We start from the raw sequence: 14,088 nt of genomic DNA, 5'->3' as shown, positions 1-14,088 counted from the left end.
CCTTTTACTGTATCTCATCTCTCCCATTTCATATTATCTCTCCCCTTAATTCACTTTATCTCTCTCTTTTCTCTCAACCTCGCTTCTTTCTTTTTAGCTCATCTATCATCCCTATATCTCCCTTTTTCTCATTATCTCCCCATTCGTATTATATCTTCCTTTTCTCCCCAGCTCGCTTTTCTTTCTCAGCTCTCTTTTCTCTTTATCTCATCTCTCCCTTTCCTCTTTTTCTCTCCTTTTTCTATCTTTCCGCCTCTTTACTTTTTTCTTTCTGTTTGTCTCTCCCTTTTCCCATCTCTAGTTATATTTTACCTTTTACTATATTGTTCCCCCTTTTCCACATATCTTTTCTCTTTCATTATCGCCCCCGTCTCACCACAACTCTTTTCTTTTTCATTACATCCCCCTTCTGACTTTTTCTCCCTTCTCCCTATATCTCCTCTGTCATTATCTCTCCATTTATTCCTTGTCTTTTCTCTTTCTCATCACCTTCCACTTCTCTCTATCTCTCACGTTTATCTTTCTCTTTTTAAATTGTTCTCCCTATTTTCTCCCCATCACTTACCTTCCAGAAGTCCTCTCCTTGCAGGCCTCCGTTCATAGCTCCATCGCGGGGCATCCAACCCCGGGATATAAGGTTTATATAGCACCAAAAATTTAAACAGCACTTCTTACATTACATATATTCAAATGGTATGACAAAACTAAAAAACACAGACTAAGACACATTTGGCAAAGAGAGCCCTGCTTGCACATTTAGAATCTAGAGGGAATGGGATATAGAGAAACACAAGGTATTCGGTAAGAGGAAGCGATAGTGCCATAGATAGATTGTACACTTCTCTAAAGAAGTGAGTTTTAAGTTTTTCCTTGAAAATTGAGAGGGAAGATGAAAGTTATAGGTTGGGTGGAAGTGAGTTTTAAAAACATATTTTGTTATGAGGAGAGAGTCGAAACAGAGGAATACGAGAAGCGTGTTATAATAGTCAAGGCGGGAGACAAAAAATATTTCTGGGCTTCTTGGGTGAGAACAAGGGCAGAAGCAAGAAACACATTTTAGGTGCAAGTGGCAGGATCTGGGTAAGGATTTAATGTGAAGGATAAAAGGAGATCTCAAGACATTGTGTTGAGTTAATACGAAAGATAGACATGCTTTTAACTAACAGAGATTGAGAAGTTCAGCTTTAAATTAAATTTCTGGTAGCATTGTGACATTAAGAAATAAATATTAGACAAGCAGGAGGTTAAAGGAGTGAGAGATTACAGTACAATATTTTCCTGGTATTTTGACTGCTTACAAACATACATAACAATATATATCTTTGTTTGCAAGCAGTGCTATATATTCTATATAACAAAATTATTTAGAATGTTATATAAGTCAAACATCCTGCTTCATTAACAATAGAAACAGGGACCCATTGAATATTTTAGGCCTCACAACTTTATTCAAACACGCAAGGCAAAAAAGGGGGAGGGGTGGTAGTGGCTTGGAGTTTTGAGTTATTTAAAGGCTCCAGTGCACAATACCACCTACCTACAGTTCAAATAATGACATAAAGTAAATTTGTATTTAAATTTGTTACTCAAAATATTATTTTTTCATGGAGACAGTGTGTAAACATAGAGAAATAACCTATACAGGAAGTGATGTTTTTCAATTCCCTCTCAGTTAGTTCAAGGATTTATACAGTCTGTGCCTTTACAACTGTGGTATTACTATATAAAGCCACACGAAATGAATATTGTATTTTATGTATATGCAACACCGATTCTTTTAGATACAAAGTAAGATGAACACGGAAGTTTCAGCAAATACAAGTCACAGCGGCAATGAAAGGCCAGACGTACACCCCGTAATACCACATTTTTCGGACAATGGTACAATCCATACTATCAATAAATCATTATTCTCTTAAAGGAGTGAAACACGTGGGGGGGCCGTAATCCAATTTCACACATAGTCGCCGACCACGCTACTGTGCTCTCATGGTTTTCAGAGAAAGTAGGTTTATTATTTGACCATTGTTAAACAACAATGTTTCGGGGAAATCTGGAAATTCTTGAATATGCATGGACCACTATACCTCCCATTGTGGATGTTGGTACAGTCTGCGAGTAGAACGCATAACCCCGCCTATTCTCAGCTGTAAAGTTTATGATAGGTTAGCCAGCTGTCTGTCTTGTTGTTGGGCGTTGGATCTTTGTGGTGATTGGCTGTGGAGAGAATCCTTCTGGCGGACGTTAGGCCGGCGAGCTGAAGAGGAGTCCTGACTCGAGGAAGGAAAATGGCGTATAGTCAGGGAACAAAGAAAAAAGTGTGTTATTACTACGATGGTGAGTATAAGAAAAGACAAGGAAATGGTGTACTGGTTAGTAAGATACACTCGGGCAGTAAGGGCGAACAGAGTTATGAGGATTAGTACGGGCGTTGAATAATTAAAGTGGCTCCGGGGGTGGGGGGGTTAATACACAGGGGAGATCTAAACGCTCTTAAAACCTGGCGGGGGAATAAAAATATCTCATGTGGTGGATTATATAACTACGAAATAACGTGAAGTCCCAGAACCTTTACAATGACCTCTTCAATGTGTGTGTATGTATGTATATGTGTGTATATATATATATATATATATACATACACACACACATACTTATGGGTAGTAACCTTATTTCACTTTTATTCAGCTTCTATAAACTATGAGCACTTGACACTATCCAAAAGTATGCAGGTTCTATCGTATTTCTTTATGGGTTGATCCCAGACAAGCAGATCTCTTCCTTTCCTCATTCACATGGCCACGATGGGGGAAAGAAATGTTTTGCTGCTCTCTGTCATGTCCTTCTCTGAGTCTGTGCTTCCATTCTGTCCATGAAATTATAAATAACAAACGTCACTCAACGTTAAATTTGTGCTTCTTTATAAAGGGAAGATTTTATAAGCACACCTGTACTCAAGTAACCAGTGTTAACAATAACCTTATGTAAGCCCAAGTGGCATAATTCTGTCCTGAATGTAAGCCCAAGGTCCGATTAAGGTTTGAGTCTTTACAGCAGTTAAAATGGGCAAACTAGGTTGTCAAAATGGTTCTTGCCTGAGTAGCCATCTTAATTCTGAAGCAGACCAAAGATTGGCGCTCCTTGTTTTCTGTTCCATTTGATACCCTAAAAGGTAACACTGTACAAGAGTGTTTAATGCTGGTGGAGGTAATGTTAACATCCATGCCAAACACATTCTGTTTGCCAGTTTTACCTAAACCTGGCTATGCTAACCAAGGCTGGTAAAATCAAAGTGCTAAAGCACAATCCAGTCCCTCACCAAATTTTGCCGCTTTCACTTGAAAACCCTTTCCTGAATCTGCCCATTCCTCACACAAGAAATGACCAAAATACTAATCCACTCCCTTGTGATATCCTCTCTGGGTTATTGCAACTCGCTACTAACTGGTGTTCCCCTCTCCTGCCTTTTATCGCTCCGGTCCATCCTCAACACTGCAGCTAGATTAATATTTATCCGTCGCTGTTCCTCATCTCCCGCTCCACTGGCTCCCCATATCCTTCGGAGTCAAATTCAAACTCCTGACCTACAGAGCCTTTAATAACTCTGCACCCCCTTATATCTCTACTCTCCTATCTGAATACACCCCTGTCCGCTCTCTGCGTTCCTCTCATGACCTTCGTCTCTATTCTTCCATCGTTCCATCTTCTCCCCCCCCCCATTAACCCTCTTCTCCTTTATACCAGTCTGTTATTGTTTGGGGTTTTAAATTTATTCTACCGGCTCTCATTGTCAAGTACTACAGAATCTGCTGGCATTATATAAATAAATGTAATGTAAGCACAAGGGAGAGATGCAGTCATAAGGATCAAAATAAGATGGCACAAAGCTTAATGTCATATTCATTTACCTATGAGGGTTACCATGACTTATTAGAAACCTATAATAAACCTAATTATGAAAGATTCAGCATAGCCAATTGGCCTCTCCTTTTGAGTTCATGGCTTGGTCAGCATGCTAGGGTGCCACTGGAAAGGGCATTTGGTGGCAAGGATCAGTCCTCAACCTTCATGCGAATTTTTGTTCTTTTATTTACATTGCATTAACGTTAGTAACATACTTTTAAAAAAGAAATACAGGTCTAGCTCTTGATTCAGCACTGGTGTTCTTGAAGTATCACTGGTACTTCTGTGATCACTTTAGCAGACTTTATAGAATATGAGCAACTATTGTTGATTTGCAGTATTTTTATAAAAAATATAATGCGTGCAAAGTGATGTAGGGACATGGGAACAACAATATTAATGATTTTCATGTATGTGAAATTACATATAAAGATCACATCAATAAAGATGTCAAAAAGCTTAGAAATATTGGCATTCAGTATGTATATCTGTATATGCAACAGACAGAGTTCATAGGTAGGGCCCTCATGGCCCATGTTTAGTTGCGTATAATATAAATGCACACATTTGTATCGAGGGCACTTTATGATGCTCTGTATAACCATTCCCTCAACGTATTGGAGTAACTTAGTCTGCACAGTGCTATGTGTATGCTAAAAAAAAAAAAGGATTGTTTTTTTTTTATTTTTTATTTTTTGGATCTGAATAGTCTTTCCCTTTTTTAATTTTGCAGGTGATGTTGGAAACTATTATTATGGACAAGGTCATCCCATGAAACCTCATAGAATTCGTATGACACACAATCTACTTCTTAACTATGGCCTGTACCGTAAGATGGAAATCTATGTAAGTGTGAATATTTCTTAGCACTGGACATTAGGGAGGACCATAAAGTGGGAAATTGATGTTTTTGTACTTGAATTATGAATGTTGGCATTAATGTATGTTTATGGTATCGACCTTCACAAACCACCAACATATTTAACAGTGGGTAGGGAATATGAGAGACGGCATGTAATGACGTCAATGTGCTATCTTATAACAGAGACCTCATAAAGCAAATGCAGAAGAAATGACCAAATATCACAGCGATGATTACATCAAATTCCTGCGGTCCATTCGGCCAGATAACATGTCGGAGTACAGCAAGCAGATGCAAAGGTGTAAGTTTCTCCAAATTTGGGAGAGTGTGGGTGTTCACACCACAATTGTGCATAAAATGGAAGTGAGTTCAATTTTAGATTGAAATAGAATTTTGTTTTTGTCTTTCTCAGTTAATGTTGGAGAGGACTGTCCTGTATTTGATGGCTTGTTTGAGTTCTGTCAGTTGTCGACAGGTGGATCTGTAGGTAAGTGCAGCCCTTGCAGAGTCAATGATGCCTAGCTCTGCACTTTCCTGGTAAACTGTTGATAGGAACCTATATTTAATACAACTTGCTTTTTAAATTGTTTCCTCTTAATTTTACTGCATTTAACTTGCATATGTTTCAGGAACTCCGCTTAGCAGTCCCCTTTATTCCGTTTGTATATTTTATAAAGTGTAATTCAACTTTAGTTTTCTTCATGGTTTTCCATTACTTGTACTTGCAGCAAGTTCTGTTAAACTGAACAAACAGCAGACAGACATTGCCGTAAACTGGGCTGGCGGCCTTCACCATGCCAAGAAATCAGAGGCCTCTGGATTCTGTTACGTGAACGACATTGTTCTTGCCATCTTGGAATTGCTTAAGTATGTATGCAATCTGATGTGTCTTAGCCTTTAAGGTGGCACATGTTTTTTTTTTTTTCTTTCTTTCTTATCCTATTCACCTTTTTACTATTTATTTTTTTGCTTGCAGGTATCACCAGCGGGTTTTGTATATAGATATTGACATTCACCATGGTGATGGTGTGGAAGAAGCATTCTACACCACAGACAGGGTCATGACTGTCTCCTTTCACAAGTATGGAGAATATTTTCCTGGAACTGGGGATCTGAGGGTGAGTTCGAATGTCAGATATCTAACAGAAAACCTAAATCTACTTCTATAATAGGACTACTTTCTTTCAGTTCAAAATAATCTTTATTTACAACAAGTTTTGGAATTTTTTTTTTTTTAATTATGTATCCTGGGCTTAAAAATAAATTTGTGTCTTAAGCAACAATAGTTTGCCCCGATATCATGGTCCCTGTACATAAAAACGTGTCCGGTAATGGACTTTGAATAGAAAAGGTAGCAGAAGACATGATAGTCCTTCAAATCTATGTCGGGCGGACAAAATCATTGTCTGTCTGTTACCTGGGTGAAGTCAATGGCTCTAGGAGCTTAATACTGTGGAAACTGAGTGTGAAAGTTGCTGACAGATTCATGCAGTAAAAAAGATGTTACTAATCTGATCACCTTTTCATTAGGATATTGGGGCCGGAAAAGGAAAATACTATGCAGTAAACTACCCTTTACGGGATGGAATTGATGACGAGTCTTATGAAGCCATATTTAAACCGGTAAGTTTCCTCAAGTGGATAGAATGTCAAGAAAGTTTTTTTGCTGGGTGCTACTCATATTATTTTGTTTAACAGGTGATGTCCAAAGTAATGGAAATGTACCAGCCCAGTGCGGTGGTTCTGCAGTGTGGGGCTGACTCGCTCTCTGGGGACAGACTTGGGTGTTTTAACTTGACCATCAAGGGTGAGTAACAAAGGGCAGCATGGGGTGGGTTTCTGACTTTGTGATATCTTGTGGGTATTGACAAGGTGCTGCTAACGATAGTATTCAGTCAACAAACAGCATGACTTTGTGTTTTGAATTTTGTTAATGTCTCCTCTTTGATATTACTTAGGTCATGCTAAATGTGTGGAGTTTATGAAGACCTTTAACCTTCCATTACTGATGCTTGGTGGGGGAGGTTACACTATCCGAAATGTTGCCCGCTGCTGGACCTTTGAAACGGCTGTAGCACTGGATACGGAGATCCCCAACGGTTAGTATAAAGGCAACATATTTCTCTAAATATTAAAGCCTGCAGACTCCAATAGACAGTAAAAATAGTGTATACTCATTAGTCTGTCTATGTATATAAAGAGTGATGATGATTCAGAGTGGTAAAGGTTGCAGTAAAGACAAAGATAGTTTCAGCACAAGCTCAATAGTTCATTGTCCTATATAAATTCTTGTGTGAAGAAGCAATGAAGGGGTTAAAAGGCATGTGTGTGAAGAAGCAACCTTTTATATATAGTTAAGCTTTAGGCAACTGTTCCTTTCAACATCTAAATGAATGTTTGTGTACTACTGATTCTTGTAGAACTTCCATACAATGATTACTTTGAATACTTTGGACCAGACTTCAAGCTACACATTAGCCCATCCAACATGACCAACCAGAACACCAATGAGTACCTGGAAAAGATCAAGTGAGTGCACAGAACAAAGTAGTTGGAGAAACGTTGTGGTTTTATGTAGTTCATACTTCATGCTCAAGTTTCAATAGAAAACAAGAAAGAAACACCTCCACAAAAAACGGTGAATGATAATAAGAAAATAATAATAGTATATTTATAAATACCCTACAGGTCCTGCTGCTACCCGAGAATAACACTCCTCATAAGTGTTAACAGGAACAATAGAACAAAATACCAGGGCGCAAAGACATGTGGGAAAAAATAAAAATAATATAGTGTAATAAAATCTCAAATATTTTGAAGATAAAAAATGAAGTAATTGCACTCACAAACGTGCTCAAGGTGAGGCGCTCATCAAAGTGATGGAGTCTGTATATCCTTAGAAATACTGTGCTAAGGAACAGAAACCAAAAATAGTGCAAATAAACGTTTGATATATTTATTATAAAATAAAGGTAAAAAACTCACAAGCGTATATGCATAACCAAATTGTCATGCATAAAAGCAATCGAAGGATGTCCTTTTCAATAAAATCCGGAAGGTCGATAATATGTATAAAATATTTCTTAAGTCTCTCAACGCGTTTCGCCGACTATGGCGTCGGCTTCCTCAGGAGAATTTTTCAAAGTCAATGAGAGTGAGTGCAATTACTTCATTTTTTATCTTCAAAATATTTGAGATTTTATTACACTATATTATTATTTTTATTTTTTCCCACGTGTCTTTGCGCCCCGGTATTTTGTTCTATTGTTCATGCTCAAGTTTGACTGATATGATCTTGTGCTGTGCAGGCAGCGTCTGTTTGAGAACCTACGTATGCTCCCACATGCTCCTGGGGTTCAAATGCAGGCCATCCCTGAGGACTCGGTACAGGACGACAGTGGAGATGAGGATGAGGAAGATCCAGATAAACGCATTTCCAGTAAGGAACAAATCGGATATGTAATTGTGGGTTACAGATGCATGTGCTGGCAGACCACACATTGGCATGCTGTATTTTTTTTTTTTTATTTTTTTTTTTGGTAGTTCGCTCTTCAGACAAACGAATTGCTTGTGACGAGGAGTTCTCAGACTCTGAGGACGAAGGAGAAGGTGGTAGAAGGAACGTGGCCAATTTCAAAAAAGCAAAACGTGTCAAAACAGAGGAGGAGAAAGATGCAGAGGACAAAAAAGGTGAGAAATGTGACATTTATTTCCTGGTGTTGGTTTCTTTGTACTCTGTATGCGTCCAAGGTGAACTTGTAAAATAAATGCAAAGGCGTTTATATAAGAAGAAATAAATGTCTTAATTTCCATTATGTAAGCACAAAAGCGTCACCTTTTTTAGTCATTGGAGTCTTGTGGAAAATCTGAAAAGTGGTCTTATCACTATGGCAACCAGTGAAATGGTCTACTTAACCACACACAATCCATTGGTTACTATGACAATAACATTACTCTTAAAACTTTGTACTGTTGTCCCATTTAATGAAAAAAGAAAAAAAAACTACTGCCTCACAAATCTTCCTCTATCTTTTGGAAGATAATCTTTTTGGCATTCAGGAATTATGTACGGAATTAAATAAAATAGGTTAATCACTAAGTTTGTGCTGAGGTAATATCGTCACATTTTACTAAAGACATTAAAACTACATTAACTGGAGGCTAAAAGCTATAGCCCAAGTGATACAGACCTTGACTCAACTTTTTGGAATGTGTGGATTTTTTTTAATTATTTCCCTGTCTCTTGAGCATCCTAAACAAAAAAATAAATAAAAAAATAAAATCTCTTACAGATAACAAGGAGGAGGAAAAGGTTAAGGAAGAGAAGACAGAGGCCAAGCGGTATGAACAAAAACCGTTTTTGTTTTATTACCCCTTTTGATAGGTGCTTTTATGTAAGTACTCATAGACCACTTTTGTTCAAATCTCTCCTCAGGGTAAAAGAAGAGACTAAATCTGCCTGAGTGCTCCTGGTGGAGGAAAGAGATCCCGAGACCAAGTGATCCTTGTGGTTTTATATTTTATATTGCCTGTACAGAAACATTTATATAAAATATAAAGACCTGGACTGGCTAAGTTATTTGTTCCAGAGGCTATTGTGGGAGGAAAGGGGGGATAATGGTAAGAGGGAATTTTCATAATGCCTCTAGTATGAATGTGTTTTTAGAGTTAAATAGTACACTTCTTGGTCTGTGTTGCAGTAGCACGAGCCCTGCTTCTCTAATGCAAGAAAGAGATTAACTGTCAACCTTGGTTTTTACTCTGTTTTAATGCAATGCCGTAAGAAACGGTGCATTATGGGAACATCCCTGCCAGTTCCCACATAAACACTTCTGCTGTTGTCCACAACCAAACGGCTCTGCTTTCAGACATTGGGGAAAAATGTGAAATGAGAGAAATTCCCCTTTAGGCTCAGGGTTTAGTTAGTAAGGAAGATGGGGGACCCTGCTGTCTTCCATTTGGTGGTAACCATATGCTTGTAGGAGGGGGGTGCATGTCCCCTTTCCTAAAAGTTTTCAGGGATTCCTTGTTGACCATTGCTGCTAACTCATTTCGATGTTATGAAACAGAAGGTGTGAGGAGGTGGAGAAGCCTGTTCACCAGTTATGGGCTTGAATTACACTTTGGGCTTCATATAAGTGGGGGTGAAGATATTTGGAGCAAAGGGGATGCAGGGTTTTTATGTCCATTGTGTGCTGGCATTTTTTTATGGTAAATTGTGGAGAATCTTTTGTAATAATAAAATGTTATAGAACAGGTGGTTTGTGTGTTTCTTTTTTGTGATATGAGGTTTTGCATTAGATTAACCCCTTAAGGACCAGCCTGTCTTACTTTTTGTAACACTTTTGTGGTGCTCGTGTTTAGACCATTTTCTCACTCATTTAGTGTACCCACACAAGTAACGTGTTTTTTCTGTTCAGGACAAGGGCTTTCTTCAGATTTGTCTTGATTTTAGAAATGCGCAATGGTTTTTTTTTTGTTTTTTTTTTTCTTCCCCACAAGTTATTGGGCAAAACCACTTTCTTTCCAAATCTGGTCATTCTGCCCCATGTGCTATTTCGGGTATCTTTGAAGCCGGCCAGTGCAATTTACCCCATCATATATTTAACCATATGTTTTTGAAAACTAGACACCTCAAGGTATTTCAAATGTTGGTATTTTAACCCTTTCCATGCATGAGATTTTACTACCCGCCTTTGCCAAAGTTTGTGTGTTTTTTGTTCTTCACACAAATTATACTTCAGGTATAAATTTATAGCTTCAGGTATACCTCACTATCAACAGTATGTCAAATACCGGGGCGCAAAAGACGTGGGGAAAAAAAAGTAAAAAATATAGTGTAATAAGTTTCAGCACAGAAAATAAAATGTGATAATGATTGCACTCACAAACGTGCTTGAAACAGTAGCTCATCAATAATACGGAATCCGTGCTGTCTTGGAAATTCTGTGGTAGAAGTCAGAAACCGAAAATAGTGCAATAAAAGTTTATTTCTTTAATAAATAAAGGTAAAAAACTTACAAGCGGATAGGCATAACAGGTATGTTATGCGTAAAAGCAGTGTGAGGATGTCCTTCACGGTGGTAGAAAATGATCAGTAAGTCCGTATGTAAAAAGTCCGAAGATCAATAGTCGAATTAAGTCTCTCACCTCACTATCAAACAAGACCCCAATATGTCTTCAGCAACATCTCCTGAGTACAGTGATGCCACCCATGCGTGGGTTTGTCTGGTGTTTGGGGGGGGGGGGTAGAAGGCCACATTTGGAAAGTGCAACCCCCCCCCCCCCCATGCATATGCCCAATCTTTGAGCCTGGTTAACTTTTCCAACTGTGTTGTTTTTTGTGTTTTTTTTGGGGGGGGGGGGGGAAGTGGTTGCACAGCCATCTTGCGAATGGCAAAATCACGCGGTGCATCCTGGGGTGAGTGTTCGGTGTTGCTGAATGCGTCGTTATCGTCTGCTGTCATACAGTGTATAACGGATGTTGCCGCCCAGGGAGTGGCCAGTCATGGCCCCTGATGCTGATATCGGTGTTGCTGAATGACTCGACATCGTTGGTAATATGGAGTAACCAGTGATTTGAGCTACCAAACCAAATTATTTTCATTACAAGGGGATTAGTCTTCAGCCTGTTTAAAGTGTTTAATTACGATATGCATTGCCCCTACTCAATCACTATATCGCTATAATAATAAAAATATTTTGGCTTGGTATCCTGTACGATGAGGGTTTGCGACATTATGTTCCAAGCACGTGATTAAATCGCATAAGAATGTGTGGTGATGGCACCCATATTATCTTAACCTTCATGGATGACTTGTAGTTTTGCTCCATCGTGGAAGCTGTTAGGTGGAAATTGCTCTCCTTTACACCACAAGATGGCACTGCTGGATAAATTCAGTAAAATGAATGTCTGCTAGGAGGATGTGGTTATCACAGGCCATGTTACATTGGTAAAAGTGCTATTGTGTTCCTCCATTAGTACATAGTAAACAGTAAGGACACTTAAATTGACAATGTTAACACAGGCTGCCACAGGAGAGTGCCCTGCTCTTACTCAGTGTGGCACTGTGGTAGTTGCAGTCTTTTTTAGCCCTAGGATTCTACCATTTGCCACTTTCTGCTACAGTGAGCCTCTGCAGAATATGGCGGTAAATCAAATAGAGTAAATGTGTCATACCATTTACTGGTTTAAGCTTATATAGTTTTTCCCACTTCAACAATTTAATGTTGTGTATATTGGACAGTCTGGACATGCTTAAAAAGACCATGCCTTCATAGATTAAAAATAAATCGTGTAATTGTGAATTTGCTATTATGCTGTAAAACCATGTATCTCTGCCTTGGGTTCTGGATATAATTCATGGCAATTTTACTAATTGTGTGGATTGATAAATTTTTATAACCATCTGTGTCATCAATACTTTTACATTTCCTTACTTTTGTTCCCGTACATCATTTACTCACAGCCAACCCCACAGTAGAGATGGGTACCTAGGGCAATGAATTGGTGTGAAGGTCTCTTGATGTGTTATAGAATGAGTGATGGAGGCCAAATGGGAGCACCTCTGGTCATGAACTCTGCCTGGCAGTCCTGAGCCTTACAATCTGTTTGGTAGGTTTTTATTTGAATAAATTAAGTCTGCTACTGTGCTTCAATATCTGAAATCTGTGCTGTTGTAAGGCCACAGTAAACAACTGGGTTCCTAGTCTTCATCTTCTGGAGCCACATTCCAAAGGGATATGCAACCATTTCCTTTCCTCCTTAGCTGGGAACGCTGGATCTTCTACCACCCCTTGTTAAGGCCGAACCTCTGAAGTCTTCAAGGGGAGGTAGGAACAAAAAGTCCTGCCCATATCCAACACCAAGGGCCAAGTTTCCAGTGCAAGTAAAATGTGATATGAATACAGATTTATAATAATAATAAAAAAAATGTTGTACAAATGCAGTACAGCCCAAGCCCTTGGCTGTAATCTTAAAATAATTTATACACCACCATGTTTGCAGATAAATGAAGTTTTATTGAAACAAAAGTAAATAAAGCTAAGTATTTATTAGTTTTGTCAAAATGTATCTAATAGTGTGTTCTGTATATTTAAATAGTCAAAAATATTGCTTTATGGGACTTCCCCTTTAAGGCTCACAAAGTGAACAGATAACTTGGAATGTCATAGTAAGGGAAATCCTGGCACTATCTGAATACTATTCTTACAAAACAATTCTTCTCTAGACCTGCCACTCCTAGTGGAATAGTTAAGTGGTTTACTGAGGACTATTAAATGTCACCTTTCCCCCTTACTTGTAATTGCGGATGGAAGGGGGACAGGAATTTTGGATGTTCCAACAATAAGAGTGAGGAAGCACAGGAAGGAAATAGTCACTACTGCCTGAAGAACCTTTCTTCCAAAAGCAGTGTCAGGACACGCAAAACACTGGCAATGTGGAGATTTAGTTGAGATTTGTTAGGAAGACCCTGATGCAACCTCGCACAATAGTTCAGCTGTATCCTCATGCGTATGTGCCTTTGGGCTGTGACCCGAAAAGGAATGTGCTTCCTGTTAGTGACGTAAGACTGGTAGACCCAAACTACAGTATATAGCAATTATAATACAAAATGAAGCTAAGGATCTGACTTACTGGGTACTCGCCGGGTGATCCAATGGCATGGGCATCCATAGTGGGAACGAGAGGGAAATTGAAGGAGGACCACTGGAGCAGCAGGAGAGGGAGAACAGTAGAGTATTTAGAGTAAGTTAAGTAGACATAGAGGCAGAAAAAACACTTTGTAGTCAGCAAAAATGGTTGAGGGGTTTGGTCTGCTCTATTCCTCTCCCTCTAGCTTGTCTCCTCCCCTTCACTCTGGTAGCTGCTTCATAGACACAGAGTCTCCACATGGGCAGAGACACAGTTTGCATTCTGCAGACACAAGGTAGTTTTCAAACATGTATTGCAGCTAGGGTTAGTAAATATTCCAGCTCCCGTGACTTACAGCCAGTCTGGTATGATCATAGGATAATGAGTACAATTGGAATGTAAAAGGTTAGCTTTTATATCATTGTGGATTGGCACTGCAGCTGCTGTGGAATGCACATCTCATGATTATTACAAATGTAATAACAGCACTTTAAATGCCAAATGTTACCACAACTGCTGGAAAACTACCAAGTGTCCTATTTTGGTTCCAAGCCGTTAGGTCCCGTTTTTTTTACTTCTCTTTAACTACCCTCTTTTTTGTAATATCTCAAAATGCTACCTAACAGAACACAACATTTACTTTTCTTGACTGCAACTCCCATGGTGTTGAGCCAGCAAGAGTAGGAAC

General features: G+C 38.8%; 1 protein-coding gene across 1 annotated transcript; it reads left to right on the top strand.

Moving 5' to 3' along the window:
• The first annotated feature begins 2,288 nt into the window (after positions 1-2,288).
• LOC149301062 (putative histone deacetylase 1-B) lies at positions 2,289-9,228 on the top strand. Its single transcript, XM_089484436.1, has 14 exons — positions 2,289-2,337; positions 4,637-4,749; positions 4,949-5,066; positions 5,178-5,252; positions 5,494-5,632; positions 5,742-5,883; positions 6,296-6,388; positions 6,464-6,572; positions 6,724-6,864; positions 7,186-7,294; positions 8,074-8,204; positions 8,309-8,455; positions 9,058-9,106; positions 9,201-9,228. Exons 1-14 carry the CDS (start codon positions 2,289-2,291, stop codon positions 9,226-9,228), a joined length of 1,443 nt encoding a protein of 480 aa, XP_089340562.1.
• The last annotated feature ends 4,860 nt before the right edge of the window (positions 9,229-14,088 follow it).

The sequence above is a fragment of the Sceloporus occidentalis genome, unplaced genomic scaffold, assembly GCF_023333645.1.
Source record: "Sceloporus occidentalis isolate IW3139 unplaced genomic scaffold, rSceOcc1.0.p SCAF_22, whole genome shotgun sequence".
NCBI lineage: Eukaryota > Metazoa > Chordata > Lepidosauria > Squamata > Phrynosomatidae > Sceloporus > Sceloporus occidentalis.
Note: the sequence above shows the minus strand (reverse complement) of the source record. Positions and strands in the feature narration are given on the sequence as shown.

Coding starts and splice junctions, on each gene's coding strand:
- LOC149301062 (XM_089484436.1), top strand. CDS start 2,289: ATGGCGTATAGTCAGGGAACAAAGAAAAAAGTGTGTTATTACTACGAT. Junction 5,067..5,177: donor CAGCAAGCAGATGCAAAGGT/GTAAGTTTCTCC, acceptor TGTCTTTCTCAG/TTAATGTTGGAGAGGACTGT. Junction 9,107..9,200: donor GAGAAGACAGAGGCCAAGCG/GTATGAACAAAA, acceptor ATCTCTCCTCAG/GGTAAAAGAAGAGACTAAAT.